Source organism: Lissotriton helveticus, chromosome 6 (assembly GCF_964261635.1).
Source record: "Lissotriton helveticus chromosome 6, aLisHel1.1, whole genome shotgun sequence".
NCBI lineage: Eukaryota > Metazoa > Chordata > Amphibia > Caudata > Salamandridae > Lissotriton > Lissotriton helveticus.
The window spans coordinates 1,925,894,752-1,925,911,370 of NC_136067.1; the positions used below are offsets into that span (position 1 = coordinate 1,925,894,752).

Sequence of the window (16,619 nt, forward strand, 5' to 3'; positions counted from 1 at the left end):
AAGGTGTAGACTGGCTAGTAGCTCTGCCAGTTGCTCTGTTTTACATGCGCATGGTCGCACACTCCAGATCAGGTCTGTCCCCGTACGAGGTCGTTTTCGGCCGCCCCCCTAACATGTGGGGTATACCTAGACCCCGAAGTATTACCGATGTTTCAAGTAATATGCTGACAGATTACCTAGCTTCCTTGATGTCTGCCCTCAACTCTTGTCGTTCACAGGTTGCTGCCGCATTTCCAGACAATACCGAGGTGGCACCGCATGAAATCGTTCCCGGATCCATGGTCCTAGTGCGAAATTTCGATCGTTCAAGTCCGCTGGAGCCCCGCTGGAAGGAGCCCCGACAGGTCCTCCTCGCCACCCGTACAGCCGTGAAGTTGGAGGGACGCAAAGGCTGGGTGCATCTTTCGCATATTAAAAAGTTTTATGGACTGAAACCTGTCTCAAAGAACATTTCCGAGGATTCTAAAGACTGCCAAAGTACTATTCTTAAGGACTGTCCCGCAAAAGACAATACTACTGAACCCTCCCTGTTAGAGACAACTCCGCAGCAGGAGTATAAGAAAAAGTTAAGGTCTAGTAAAATAAGTCAGCCAGTTTGATTGTCTAAGTCCTCCCCTAGGTGAAACGGTTAGACCGGTTTCTGACATGTATAAAATAGACCCCCATAGTGAGAGAGTTAGTCAAAACTCGATCCGATGTATCGTTTTTCTAAGTTTCGTTTTGTTTCTCAGCATTATGATTTCCTGCACCAGTTATGCATTTTACCTGTATTTTCCAGTCTCTCATGTAAATAAGTCTTCTAATGCTACAGTAGAGCACACGTTTAGTGATCTGCCTCCTCATGAACTCTCTTACCCCCTCGCTATGCGTAATAATTCTTTTATCCGCATGTTACATTATTCACACCAGACCAGCAATGCCACTAATTGTTGGGTGTGTGGTCGACTCCCCCCTTTCCAGACCCCGAAGGGAGTTCTGCCACTTTTTCCTTATCCATTTTCACATAATGGTTCGTGTGGAGCATGGTCCACGTTAACATCATCCTCAACAGATATGTCTTTTCTTAACAGTACATGTTCCCCAGACAAGCAAGGTCTTCCCCACAGAACAGGGTTAGATCTCGAAAACGAAGTTTACAATTTAGGTAATTATTCTTCGAATTTCATGGTCCTGAATGTTCAGTCTGATTCCACTCCAGACTTACCTGCTATTTCAGTACTACCAGTCAAAGGCGAATTATGTGTCCGAAATTATGGTTCCGTACATGTAGGACATAGTGATTGTACTACTATTGTCAAGTATAGTGACAGTAGGAAATCTATTTTCAAAGCTTCACGTCATTCTTATTTTATTTGTGGTCAAACTGCATATGTTCGTCTGCCCCTCGATTGGGAGGGAACCTGTTACATTGCCTTCCTACTGCCACCAGTTTTCCTAGCCCCATCTGATTATCATAGAAACACACATCTAGTACACATTAGACATAAAAGGGAGATCGAGTCCCCGATTGTCGATTATACTGAAACTGCTCTAGAACAGTATACAGATTTCAATAGAGGTTTCTTCTTCTTTATAGGACCTATCCAGAATAGTAAACTAATCCGTAGGTTAACCAGAACCCTTGAAGCTGTAGTAAATGAGACTGCCTCTGCTCTAGGTAACTTAACCGAAGAGCAATCTGCTATGAGATTTGTCGTTTTACAGAATCGTCTCGTCCTTGACGTCATACTGGCCGATAGGGGCGGGGCCTGTAGAGTCATCGGATCTAGTTGCTGCATTTTCATTCCAAATAACGCGCCATCTGTTTATTCAGCTATAACCAGACTCCATAAAATTGCCCATCTGTTACACCAAGATCCAGGCACCTGGACATGGTCCGGTTGGTTCTGGAATATAATTTCCGCCTGGGGATGGAAAGTCTTGTCCTTTATAGGTATTGCAGTAGCGATCATATTCAGTTGCTGCCTCTGTATACAATGTGGCCCTGCGATTTGCGGCATTTGTGCTACCTCTTGTATTCCTAGTCCCAAGCCCCGTTCTAAATCCCGTTCCAAGAAAATTCGAGACGAGCAAATGATACTGTATGAAATGATAGATGGTATCATGAATATTGATGTTTCCTGATGGAAACGTAGTGACAAGGAGGGAATGTGGAAAAGTAAATTTTGCCATGTTCTGTGTCCCTACGCGTCCTCCATCATATGTTATCTGTGCATGATTAATATGCATATGTATTCTCCATGTTCGATTAAAGACGCAATTATAGTTGTGTCCATCTCTAGTATGCCAGTTTCCAGTTCTCGTGAATACTACGAATATCAGGCCTATGTAAAACTACGTTGCCACGTTTCTCAGTGTGCACGTTATTCCATTGTAAAGTCCCCGTTCCTAGGCCTCAGAAGGGCCTGGACACCCGATTCAGCTTCTGTCTCCTGAGCCCTCGCTGAGGAGCGATACAGCCCCCACCTGTGTTCCTGACCCTTCACTTACTTCCTGCCTTGCAGTGCCCGGTTCAGCCTGGCTCTGCCTCTGAGTCTGCCAAGAGTATGTTATGATTCCAGTTATCAGTTCAGTCCTCCTTCTCTGCATTCCTAAGCTACTGAACTGCATCAATAGTTTCCGTCATTGTCTAGCCTTTACGTCTCCATGTAAGAGAAATACTGTATTAATGGTCATTTAATATTCCTCAATACGCACTACATGTAGAATAATTCATGCACCAGTCTTAGAGTCTGTTAGCCTTTACCCCGATAACTTTTGGATTCTATCAACATGTTCTCTAAACATCAGATACTAGATACTGCTTAGGTACATGTCGCCCTGACTCTCCAGACTCCAGTCTCTACTCCTAGCACAGAGTTCATAGCCCCCAGCTTCTCCTAGTAATACGTCATTGCCAGTTTGCGCGTACCACCAGGTTAGAGGTCCCTGGCTCCTTAGGTAGCCCCCTCCATGTTTCCGCCCCATTCATGACATATTCTGTTACGTTTGTATCACATGTCTATGTACACGCCCTGTTACACCCACTTTCACCCTTATCTTTCGCGACTGCTACTCGTCACGCCTACTGCTCCACCCACTGCTACGCCTATTGCAATGAAATGCTATGTGCTTGCGTTATGTATATATACTTATGTACTGTTATTAAAAAGTTATCCCTTGTCCTGATTCTGCCCCCGGCAGCGCTGCCATCCTATTCCTGTGCAGGTTGTCCTGTTCCTGTCCTTATGCTGTATTAAACCTGCAAACTCCTACTACCTCGAATCTTGACTCTTATTTATTGAGCTATCTGTTATTCATTTATCCATTCAAAAATAGAGGTATTATTTATTTATTTACCACAATGTAAGCATCTGTTCTTGGCATGTAGAGCTGTAGGTTCACATGCTTTGAATACTCCTGCCATCTAGTGTAGGGTCCGGATGTTTGCAAGTTGTTTTTCTTTGAAGAAGTTTTTTCAAGCCACAAGGTAGGGTGATTCCTCCTTTCAGTGATATTGCGCATGGGCATCAACTCCATTGTTAGATTGTTTTCCCGCAAGAGAGTGAGAATGGAGTAAGTAAGTGAAAATAGAGAGGTCCATGCGTATGTAATGTAAATTAGGAGAACTGCAACAACTACAGGTGCCCCGGGAGGTCAGAGGGCTCATGTGAATCTACAGCTCTACATGCCAAGAATAGATGCTTACAGGGTAAGTAACAATCTGTTTGAGGCATGTGTGTTGTAGATACACATGCTTTGAATAGACTATATAGCAGAATTCTGACCAATCGGTAGCTAACCGGTAGGTGTTGCAGTTGCTTGAAAAAGTGTCTTTAGTACTGCTTGCCCTACATTGGCTTGTTGATGTGCTAACACAGCCACACCATAGTGTTTACTAAATGTATGAGGTGTGGACCATGTTGTTGCCTTACAGATGTCAGCTATGGGAATGTTACCTAAAAAGGCCATAGATGCTCTTATTTTACGAGTGGAATGTGCTCTAGGAGGTATAAAGTTCTTTTAGCTTAAGCATAGCAAGTTTGAATGCATTGAACAATCCATCTTGAAACACCAGATTTAGAGATAGGATTGCCTTTATGAGGTGTAGCAAACGCAACAAGCAGTTGCTTTGCCTTACGAAAATCTTTTGTCCCTTCAATATAGTAAAATAACGCTCTTCTTACATCAAGTGTGTGAAGGGCTCTTTCGGCTATTGAATCAGGTTGAGGGAAGAACACAGGTAGCTCAACTGATTGTTTAATATGAAAAGCAGAAACCCCTTTTGGAAGGAATTTTGGGTTGGTGCGAAGAACTACTCTATCTTTATGAAGCTGAGAGAAGGGTTCTTCTAAGGCTAATGCCTGTAGCTCATCAACTCTCCTTAATGAAGTGATAGCAATGAGGAAGGCAACCTTCCATGAACGAAATTGTAAAGGACAATTATGTAACAGCTCTAAAGGTGGACTAATGAGTCCTGTAAGTACAATGTTCAGATTCCACACTGGTGCAGGAGGTAAGCTGGGTACCTCCTGAAAGGCCCTCCAAAAAGGCTTTAATTACTGGAACCTTGAACAAAGATAAATGTTGTCTGTCTTGCAAATATGTAGCTGCTGCTGCGAGGTGCAATCAAATAGATGTGTAGGCTAGGGCACCTTGCTGTAGATGCAAAAATTAACAAATAATATTTTGGATAGATGCATCTAGCGGATCAATATTGTTGTTACAATAAATCTTTTCCTTATTGCCACATAGCATGCTTTAGTGGTAGACTTGCTTGCTTCTTTAAGAATAATCCTACATTCTGGCAGCAAATTTAAGTATCCAAACTCTATGACTTCAGTAGCAAAATCCCTAGATTGAGCTCATTGGGGTTTGGGTGTCTGATTGCTCCATGGTTCCGAGTGAGACACCTGGAATTGAGATGCAGTTTTTGATGTGGAACCACTGATAGTTCCAAGAGTGTGGTGAACCACGGTTGACGGGCTCATGTATGAGACACCACAATCAGTGTGATGGATCTTTGCCTGAGCTTCCGAACCAGAAACAGAAGGCAAGGGAGAGGTAGAGGTAGAAACGCATAGATAAATATCCCTGAACAATTCATCCATACGGCATTGCCTTTGGATAAAGATGTGGGAACCTGGAGGCGAAGTTTGGGCAATTTGAGTTGTTCACTGTGGCAAACAGACCTATTTGTGGAAAGCACCATTTTTGAAAGTATGGAAGGAAAATTTGAGGATGAAGTTCCCACTCGTGTATTTGTTGCCGCATCCTGCTGAGGAGGTTGGCAATTAGATTTTTCACTCCTGGGAGGTTCTCTGCCAGAAGATTAATTCTGTGGTGGATTGCCCAACGCCAAATGGTCTAAGATAGGCATGATAGTTGCAGAGAGTGTACCCCCCGTTTTTGTACATAGAACATAGCTGTCATATTGTCCGTGCGGACTAAGACAACTTTCCCTATAAGGTGAGCCTGAAAAGCTTACAGTGCTACATACACTGCTAGAAGCTCTGGATAGTTGTTGTGGAGACTTTTGCACTTGTTGTCCCACAGACCCCCAATTGTCAAGTTTTGTAGATGTGCACTCCAACCTGTGAGAGATGCGTCTGCTGTTAGTACGATCTGTGGAACAGGGTCGATAAAGGGCTGCCCTTTTGATAAGTTTTGTGTGTTCCACCACTGCAGAGAGCAATGGGTGTGGCTCTCTACCAACAATTACTGTTAATTGACCCTGTGACTGATTCCACTGACTTGCTAAGCATTCTTGTAGGGGACCCCTGTAATCTTGCATGAGACACTATTGAGATGCATGATACCATCATCCTAGCAGTTGCATGGAAGTCCTGACTGCTAAGTATTGGTTAGTCTGAAACTGTAGTAAAAGAGTTTGAATATTTTGAATTCGCCTCCTCTGTCCTGCCGCACTCATAAAAATGCCGGGAAGTATATGTGACGTCCTCCTCTCCACTGTTGTATAGAGTGCGGCAGGACAGAGGAGGCGATAGATCGCTCAGCCCTTTCGTTTACGCACATGTCTGGCGGCAAGAAGTAAGACGCAAGAATAACGAGCACAGTTATGGAGCCGTATTCCCGCCTGGGCTGAAATTTTGGAATCGTTGTATTCTGGAAGGACTTACAGAAACAGAGGCCTATTTACCAATAGAATAAGGACATAGGAGTGATGGAATCAGCATATGGGATGATATTTTTCCATGAGAGAGAAGTTTATGGTACAATAGATAGGATCTCCTATTAAGGACATACAAACCTGACACTATTAATGAGCATCCTAACATTTGAGTCTTGATAAAGATGGAACAATAAACTAACCATCGAAACGCGTCGACGCATCACACAACGGAATCCAGGGTAGAACCTAACCTGCAGATACTAGAATAATTGGTGTATTCAGGCCAGGTTACTGTATCTGTACCTAGGAAACGTTTTTAAAGACAAAGTGTACTGTGTAGTTTTATGTCTTGTTAGGTGTTGGGGGCAATGTGATTGATTGTATTGTGTAACAAAGATAATTATTTTTGAAAAATCTTTATTGTATTGTTTTGGTGAATTGTGTAACGAATTTGTTCAGGATATTGATGTGTAATGGAAACTTTAAAAATATTTTAAGAATTAATTTTTAATAAAACGACATGTGAGGTTTTTTTATGAGTGATTTATCATAAAATAATTTATTTTATATAATGTATTAGGGTGGGTTGGTATCACAATGGTGGCAAGGCACATTGTAGAGTTCCTTGCTTAACAAAGTTATATTCCAGCGACTATTGGGTTGTAGTGCTATTGTTGTTATTATTAGATTTTATCCAAGGGTTATTTTTTTAACATGTTTTAATTAAAATCACGATTGTAAAATTGTGGCAAACAACCCTCTCTTCATAATGAGAAGCAAACTCAATGCGCAGCAATCCACCATATTGTGACATCGCTGGGCAGACCGCAACTCAATTAGGTTAGGAAAGGCAGTGGAAGGGGCAGAGAGCACTCCCAGTAAGAGAGAAGAAAAGGAAACTATAAACAGGAAAAAAATGTCAGTGAGAGAAAGAGAAAAGTGCACCGGGGGGTTGTAAATGTGGCAGGGAAGATTCACCTAAGGAGGTGGGGGGGAAGCAAAAGCACACACTAGGGTTAAATGGAGGGCAGGGCCAGGAAAGCACATCAGTGCTTGAGAAAGGCATCATAAGAGGACACAGGACATTTGTTTAGGGCAATGGTAACTATTCAATGTGTCCACATTAACATGAAAAATCAAATGAGGGTTAACTGCCACAGTGACAAAAAATGAGCAATTAAATGAATGTGGATGATTCATGAGGAGTCTTATGTCTGACAGTGCCACAGGGAACCAAAATATTTGTTTGCAAGCAACCTAAAAACAATACTTTTTTTTCTTTACAAAACTCATTTTTATTACACATTGCATTACTGAAGAACTTGAAGGGTACAGAAAACAAAGCTCAAACTCCCTGGGGAGTGATCAGCACATTGCACATGGAAAATAACTCACATTGTAGGTCTGCTGTGGGTACACGCTACAGAACACTAGAAATTCTACAACTTTGAGTCACATTCTCTTTAATTTGTGCCCCACACAGTATCTCTTACACAAGTGTCTTGTAAAGCAGGTAGTTTGCTAATCTGTATATCTTTAGCTTCCAGAGTAGTGATGACCTAATTGTCTGTCAATCAGCATATTTGCCTTAAAAGACAACTAAATAATAAACTATCCAGTTCCAAATAAAACCTTTGGGTCTATTGGAGATTCATGGAGTTTTATAAAATGGGCCGAGGAAAATAAAATAAAAATTCTTAAGAAAATAAATATTTCTAGAGTACATTACAACAGGAACTATATTGGAAAGGCAATAGTTCCTAAATGCAGAGACAGTAAATGGTTTGAATTGACAATCAACAGTCTTTCCTCACACTGAGATTGCGAAAACCACACTCTCGATGTGTCTTAGATCCTCATGCAATGTTAAGTTATTTTTAAACACATCAATTACCCATGAGACCCAAATGAGGGTGTGTTATGCATTTAAAAGCTTTTTTTGATACAGCAGGAATTCTTAAATAAAACTATTTTAATTAGGTGCTTCGTACACGACTAATTTGTAAAATTACCAAACTAAAATTTACCCTAACCTTATGTAGACAACACCAAAGATAGGGCAAGGTTGATTAGTAAGCCTACGGAAAAAATGGACTATGCGCTGCGTCTCTGTGGAAGATGGAGAAAATTAGAGACCTTGGTTGGGTGAGGGGTTACATCAATGCCAAATTGCCTAGATTGTGTCTATCTTTTAGCCATCAATCATAACCTTCTCTTATCTAGGATTGATGGTACCGCAGATCATCCACTTCCGCTGATTTACTCAAAACAGAACAGAAGCATTCTGATTTTGTCATTTCTCCAACTTTTTAGATAGAATTTGTAGACTACAGCAAGTAAATACAAGATTAAAAAAGGTCCCACTATAATGCTTAGAAATTTTGGATGGCAAAACCCTCCACCTTCACCAAGTGGTCCAGTGAGCAGAAATAGCGAGAATAAAACACTGGGAACTAGAAAGATAGAACAAACTAGCATCATTTTGCTCCAGGCTAGAACAGTGGTCATGCCGGAGGTTTAATTAATTTTATGTGTCATAAAATAGCACAAAGTTGACTAGTCAGAAGTGCTGCTTTACAAACATTGCTCCCATTTGAGGTTTCTTTTCAACAATCCCATTTATAAGTACAGACAGGCAAGGCAGGTCGTGGAATACATACTGCAATCAATGTATAACATTGCAGAACAAGGTAACATCATACTTTAGATAGGTTAAACAAACCTCCATCTTTTATCCATGGGGGCGGCGCGTGTTTTGGTGTAAACAAGAATTCTGCCAAAGGCAAGTATGAGCTAAAGAAACCCAATATGAGCAGAGGAGCTGCAATCTCAAAGGTATTAAAATATCACTGTACAGTATAGTGTTCTGACAACAGATTTAGCCCCAGGAGCTGCGCAGACTATTACAGCAGTGACATAATATGCAGCCTCTACACAATAAATTATATATTAAGAGTATTCTTTATTTGTTGCAAACTTCTACTGAGTAACCTCAGAGAACAGTGCTGCTGCTTGTGCTGTCAGTTTTTCCTTTTTCTTTTACTGTAGATTTTTGTAGTTTGTTTTAGGTTTAAGGCAAGTAAATGCTCAATTGACTGAGGCATATGTTATTTTTCCCATACTGGTGGCTGTTGACATGTTTTGTGCTTTGGCAAAATTGGAGGTGGTTTGTGGTTCACATTTGACTCCAAAATATGAATTCAGCACACAGATGTGTATGCCACGTACATCCATGCAACTACTTCCAGAAGAATCCACCTTCGGCTTGGGAGTGACCACTGGGATCAATTGGCTCTAACTTCCAATGCATTTCTATTGGCTTTCCCTTCTTTCAACAGCACAAGTGCAATAACTGAGTGTTCAAGTCTACTGCCCAACATTACAGAATATATACTGCTGTAACTTCACTCCTTCCCTGATGTAATTACGAGCAGTGCCATTGCGTCTTCATCCAAAGTCAAGGTGCAGTCGTATGCAGCCAATGTAAGCAGTCTCCACACTCGTGCAGACTGAAATAAGAGTCATGCCCTGGGATATGGAGAAGCCACAGGTGAGCTGCCCTAAAAAGGCACGCCTACATACATGCACTCTAGGCCTTCACTGAGCCTGTTAGTAGGTATTGTTTTTTGAAAGACACCATGAACAATGTTCATTTGGCCAATTCATACCAGGACATGAAGACAGCAACTCTTAAGAAATTGACAGCCAAAATCCGTAGGCATGGAGAAGGTCATCCCTCCCACTCCCTCTCCCCCATCCCCCAAAAAGCAGACAAGATCAACATTTCTACAGGAGGCTAACTTGGATCTTCTTCATGGTTGAACAAAGTGCGACTATCAAGTCGTATAGAGCATGGGGCAGATGGGGTGATGTAGTCCATAATTGATGAAATAACGTAATCTAGTTAAAGTGGCGATAAGTAACAATTTCCATGCAAAATACTGACTTATTTGTCAAGATCGAGTAGAAAACAAGCTGGGACCTTAATTTTCAAATTCTTCACAAAAATGCAGTTAAAAATTCTACAACAGAGCTGAAGACATTTTAAACCCCTATAGTACCATGGAACGTTTGACGTTAAAACAACAAGTAGGCATTTTATGGCCTTATTTTTCAGGCATTATGAGCACCTGATAAATTCAGACTCACTGCTACCTAAAAAGTTCAAACATCAGTTATAGTGAGCTCAAAAGGTTAACATATAAACGGAAGAAGTGGGTTTAATGTCCCCACTGTGCTTTGAGTTTCGTACTTGGTGGGTATAGCAAAACAGGTACGTACTTGTTCATTAAACGGATAAGGGCTGAAAGATTCACTGTGCATATTAGAGTAGGGTGAAGATATAATATTTCAGAGCCATATAAGAAAAAAGAAATAAGGGGCACAGTTAAAAGCAGGCCGTGTTTTAGTCTCCGCTGTAGATCTTGACGTCATGCTGGCTAAAAAAAGGGATCACAAAATGGCGGTGAAAGGTTTATGAAAAGTGCCCCACTTGCATTTCACGGGAGGATTTTTGTTGAGCATATATTTCTGAAAACCATTACGCCTTCTTCAGTGGATTCATCGTTACAATTGTCCTACCTGATTTCCAAATACATTTCTCTCATTCCTTAATACACAAGACACTGACTGACAAAAAGTTAAAATGCCTTGTGAGGCAAATCTAACACACCTGCAGGTTAAACGTATTGTGTAACAACATGGTGAACCTTGGCTAAGTGTCCTAGATTTTTTGTTAGCCAAAGACGCACTTGATTTTAAACGAGTGTCCATGGACATGTGCAAATTTCCTCAAGTCAATTAGTTCCTTTGACAGAAATATTTGACCATATGTGGCTCCAGTCCTTTGCAAAGATGCTTCCAGTGATTACTTGATGCAAACGTTTCAGATTGCTCTTGTCAGGCTGCCAATGCCACACATTTTACCATAGGTGTTCTTGCAAGGTTTTTCCAATGCTCTAGATAAATTTGAAGCATTTTGTCTTATCGTGTGGCAGACGGGTTTTGAAAAGAACAGAGTCTACGCGGAACTGGGTGTACAGAAGTGGCATGTACCCATATACCTTAACAAAGAAGTTAATGCATTTGTGCCGCTCATGGAAATGAGAGTCATCATGCGAGAGAGCCTGAGGGCAGCCAGGACAGCGGAAGGTCCAGCGAGATGTTACCTGAAAAGAAAGGAGCACAGACTCAAAGATGGAAATTAACTGGATTGTCATTATGAGCATAACATATTGGTTTAGTACTGCTTCAAATATTTAAGTTAAATTAAACAGCATTTTACCAATCCACGATTTTGACTATTATTAGTGTAAATTTTTTTTAAACAATGCATCAATATATCAACCATAAATCAATTCACAAGTAATTGCTCTCTAATGTTTATATCTATCCACCTAATATATATATATAAGCTTCACCAAATTTCGCCAGAAATAACACACGCACTCCACGGACCTTGAGGTTAACGATTTATTTCAGTGCGTTATTTCAACGCGTTTCACCCGTCAGGGCTTGTTCACGGTGCAATCTGCACCGTGAACAAGCCCTGACGGGTGAAACGCGTTGGTGAAGGGGGTAATGGCACTGAAATAAATCGTTAACCTCAAGGTCCGTGGAGTGCGTGTGTTATTTCTGGCGAAATTTGGTGAAGCATTTTTTACGAGGTCTGGTCCGACCTCGACGCACGCACCGGCTGTGAAAGAGAGCGCATTTCTTTTCAAAGGACAATTTGGTGAAAAAAAAATAAAAAAATAAATATATATATATATATATATATATATATATATATATATATATATATATATATATAAACGTGTGATCAAGGCACTTTTGTGCTGAAACGCGTAGCGTTACTTGGGAAATAAACGCTCACTAGCTGTACTTCTCCGAGTGCGTGTATTGCTTATCCTGGCAGAACTATGGAAAACACACACACACACACACATATATATATATATATATATATATATATATATATATATATATATGTATATATATATATATATATATATATATATATATATATATATTCTATGGATTTTTCTATTTAAAAACAGCAAGGGTGTCAAACTCCTTTTTGTTTGCTTATTAAATTACCTTCTTCGCCAAAGAATATCTTTGGTAAAGAACTATAACGATAAATAAATTCTTTAACCATAGCTCAAAGTAGGCACCATTCAAGTTGACAGAACCTGTAAATCAGGCCTTCATGGTGAGATCAATATCTCAGAAATAAAAGCTAGATTCTTTGGATACACAGCATTAAATTCATTAAGAACCATGCCTTCACATTCCACTTATCTTTAGAACACATATAGGAAACTGTGAGGAACATATTTAAAGCAACCATAGCCCTTCAACCATCAGTTTTTTAAGTGGATGGGAGCGGTTGTTTTCACTGAAGCAGCTAAGAACAGTTCATGTCAACTAATAATACATGTATCAAAGTTTCATCACCCCCTCACCCTCCATCTCATGAGAGGCTGCCACGCGCTTCAGAAGAAACGGCGAGGATGACAGCCTTTTAGCTTAATCTGATTCTAAATAATTACCAGTCTGGGTTTTATGGCAACTTGAGGACTCTGGCAGTTCTTGGGATAAAAATTACATGTGGGTAGATGGAAGCCATTCCCTAACCTAAAACATGTTTAAAGGGGCTCAAAGTAAAACAGTCATCAATTTAGATCACGTCTAAAATGAAGGAGTAGTGTGAGAGGATGTAAATGTAAATGTCATGGTATTTATAGAGCGCACTGTCACCAGATGGTCACCTTGCGGTGTCGCCTATTCGGCTTCCTGGCGCTGATACTCCTACCGCTGTGGAACCCCTCCTGGCTTTCCCTGTGAAGTGTCCACTCCTGGGCACCCCCAGGGTGAAGCCAGGCATCCTTAGCGCTGTTGGGGCCGGTGTGGGGGCTAAGCAAGCTATTGCCCAGAGTTGCAGCGTGGGGCCCATGATTAGAATAGGCACCGAGGCGAGAATTAACAGGTCCGAGGAAATTGAGCCCGAGACCCCGCCGAGGCGGGAATCGAACCCTGGTCCCCTGGCCAGAACTCTGCATCAGGGTCTGCCGCTCTAACCATTGAGCCACACTCCTCCACGTGCACCGTCAACATTTCTGTATACCTTTTCATGCCTTCCATATGACTCACACTGTACTGTGTAGTGGTGGAACAAATTCAAAGTTATCTTGGGGTTTTTGAAGGTGGATATAAAGGAAGTGCGGTTTGGATTCCTAGATCTGATCCCTGAGCATGTTTCCATCGGTTGTGGTGGCTTTTTTCAAGAAGAGCTAAGCCTTCATGGATGTTGTTTAATGAACATGTTCTGTTCCTTTTCTCAAAAGACCAAGATTTATTGGACACAAACAAAACCCACATTCTTACGAATTAAGACTATTACTACATTACATGGATATAAACAACTCACAGTCAGTGGGCTGCAAAAGGTCTACACACTTAAATCCATATGTAAACAAGAATTTGAATATGTAAAGTGATGAAAACAACTTTTTGAAAATCTCATGCCAGAAAAAGTTTGAGTTTAGAGTAATATGTAGGGCAGAAATAAGAAAATCCCACAATAATTATGTAGCTTACGGATCAATTCTGACTGTGTGACAGTGAGCTAGGCAGGCTTTTGCCATTTTGCATGTTTGCAAATGCAGTCGAAGCCTTAAACCTCCAAATATTGTTACTCAAGATTACCAAAGGGATAACAATATCAGTCTAAACATTTTAAAGTGCCCAGGCCCAGGTATGGTGAAAATAACATATCTAAATAGTATTTACAAGAGCGACTGACACAAGTATTTAGGGGAAACATCCATGCTTCACTGAACCATGACTGACAGATGACCCATCCGAAAATTGCCTTTTGGAAGTATCTCACCAGAGTGCCTATGGAGAGCTTGGGTATATCGATTGAAGAAGCTTGCTGGTCACAGTGATAGGGTTACTAACTTTTGAAATCAAAGTGTATGAAAGACTCCGGCGGATAATCAAATATAACAATAAATGCTCAGTATTGTGGTTTTAACTACATCAAGATGCTCTCTTCATGCTATGCAAAAGGGAAGGCACAAAAGCCTTTGCACAGTCTGGATTCAGGTATACAACTGAAGTCGGAAGAAGAACTACCAAAAACCAATATTGAGCACCTAAGTAAGCAAGCATCCATGAAGAATGTGAGGCAATGACGTAAATCCAGCTTCTATGAATCTGCATACACATGGACAGATGTACAGGATTTGTATGTGAAATATAAGCCACATACAATCTAAAGTGTATTTATTTGACTATGTCCTTTTTGTGCTACTGGTCATATGTGGGTCTCTGCAAGTCTAGAAAAAAGGGAAATATCAGAATGCTTTTTTCAATGCATCTCATGGGGACTCTCTTAAGGTTTTCACATAATGTGTTTTTGTTCGTCCATTTATATATAGTCTCTAATGAATATACAAATATTTAGGTGACATTTAACATTTGTTGTTTCAAGCAGCCAAATATATATTTGGAGACAGGACCTCAGTCACAAGAGGCAAGAGAATGAGACCTGCCTTCTTTATGACTTCCACAAGGTTCAGGCAACTTAATATTTAGAACATCTACCTAGGTGTCACCTAAAAGTCTGCATTTTCATCAAATAAATTCATCTAAGATTTAAAATGCAAACAACTCATTTCCACAGACAATCACCCACTACTGGTACAGGGCTAAGTTTAAACTTCTTGCCTGGACTTCAAAGCAGCACATGCCACTTCATCTGCATACCTCCCCGGGAACATCTCATACAATCACAAGCTCTGCATCTGACCAATCTCAACCATCTATCTTAACCAACAACCCCTAACCCCAATCTGGTTCACGTCATTCAAGCTCCTCTGATCCATGGCAGTGGAAGACTCCCCAATGGGAACCTCTTGCTCTTAAACCTGCCCCTAAAGTCTCTTCAACCTTGAATACTTGCCCACCTGAGTCAGACCCTTCTTTGACACTCTGTTCATCTCAGCTAGTTACATATTATGGTGTAAAGACATTACATGTGCTATATTGCCCGTCTATGTCCCAGTCCTCACTAGTCATCTTCACCGCAACGTTAGTGCTTTGCTCTTAATGTCCTCATAAATCATCATGCTATGTACAGTGTTTCTTTATGAAATGCTTTACTTCAAATACATACATTAAAGTATACTCTCGAGTGATACTAAAGGGGCGAATATGAAGCATAAAAAAGAAGTTACAGGACACTAGCTTAGTACGTCATCATTTTTAATGACAGCACCTACCACAAAACCTTGGAAATGGGAATTTAACAAAAAAAACAGACAAACCAGATTTGAGAAGCTGATCAGACCAGGGCCACTGAATCGAATCCCTCTAGATAGATCTAGTATCTAAGGATGATAGACAAAACCGGATGTCTGTGCGTCTAAGATCTATGTAAACAAAACTAAATATGGCATTCAGAGCTCAATTTGAGGCTCTCAGTTGTTTTCTAACACAAACCTCTGAAACTGGTCATGCTATGTCCAACTACCCAGTTAAAAATGAAGATTGGCCACTAGTGCAGAGACAGCAGAGGTAACAAAGTAAAACATTTTCTGCTGATAGAAAATCAGGTCAAGATGTGGCTATATTTACCAGACCCAACTGAGTTAGTCACCAATATAGCAAAATAAAACACAGCAATTAGAGAGATTAGTAGTAAAAGAAGTTATTAGATGTTGGTACTAGATTTAAGTACTTTAAGACAATGATCTAGTAATAGAGTAAAACCTTCAATAAAAGAAATATAAATGTTATTTAGAGATTTCATTTGAGCTGAATTTGAATGAAGTAGATTAGAGAATACTATTTTTGACAGAATTAAGTTTCCACTAAGAGTTTTAAAAAAAGGAGGACTGAGATCACGCTTGGAACAGGTGATCAATAATATTATTCAACTTAAAAAAAATATATATATTGGGTGCAATTACAAGCTAGTGTGTTTACCAGTATAGCTTTTTTTAGTTAGTTGTCCAAGCGTGGAGGGAATGTGGCCTAACGGTTAGGGCGGTCAACCTCGGAGCTGTAGAACCGGGTTTGAGTCTCGGAAGGGACGCTCAACATTCTGTGATTCTGGGTAAATCACTTAATCTCCCCGTGCCTAACAAAAATTAATGTGTCCGTCTTCAATGTAACTGGTGCTCATGTAAAGTGAATTGATACCTTCGGGTCTAGTCCGCGCTATGTAAAACTCCACAAAAAAAAGTGTGTTTAAATCTCAAAGTAGATTCAACATCCAGAAATGTATGCACTTTAATGGAAGATTCTATGTAAACCAAGGATCATTTATAAGCTTTCTGATAAAAGAAGATGCTTAAATTGAACTATTGTATTCAAATATCAGGAGTTAAAAATTAGTAATACAATCTGATCAGTTGGAGGCATTATTAAATGAGAAAAGCAAAAAATGTACAACGTTTACAGTCTGGCAAGATCATCGAGATGCTGTGTACATAAT

General features: G+C 40.4%; 1 protein-coding gene across 1 annotated transcript in view; it reads right to left on the reverse strand.

Moving 5' to 3' along the window:
* Positions 1-9,161: 9,161 nt before the first annotated feature.
* The window catches only part of EXTL3 (exostosin like glycosyltransferase 3), a 211,876-nt gene continuing 204,418 nt past the window's right edge, over positions 9,162-16,619 (reverse strand). The window contains exon 6 of the mRNA XM_078649902.1: positions 9,162-11,280. Coding sequence (XP_078506028.1) covers positions 11,071-11,280 — 210 coding nt within the window. The 3' untranslated portion in view covers positions 9,162-11,070. The remainder of the gene's footprint in view (positions 11,281-16,619) is intronic.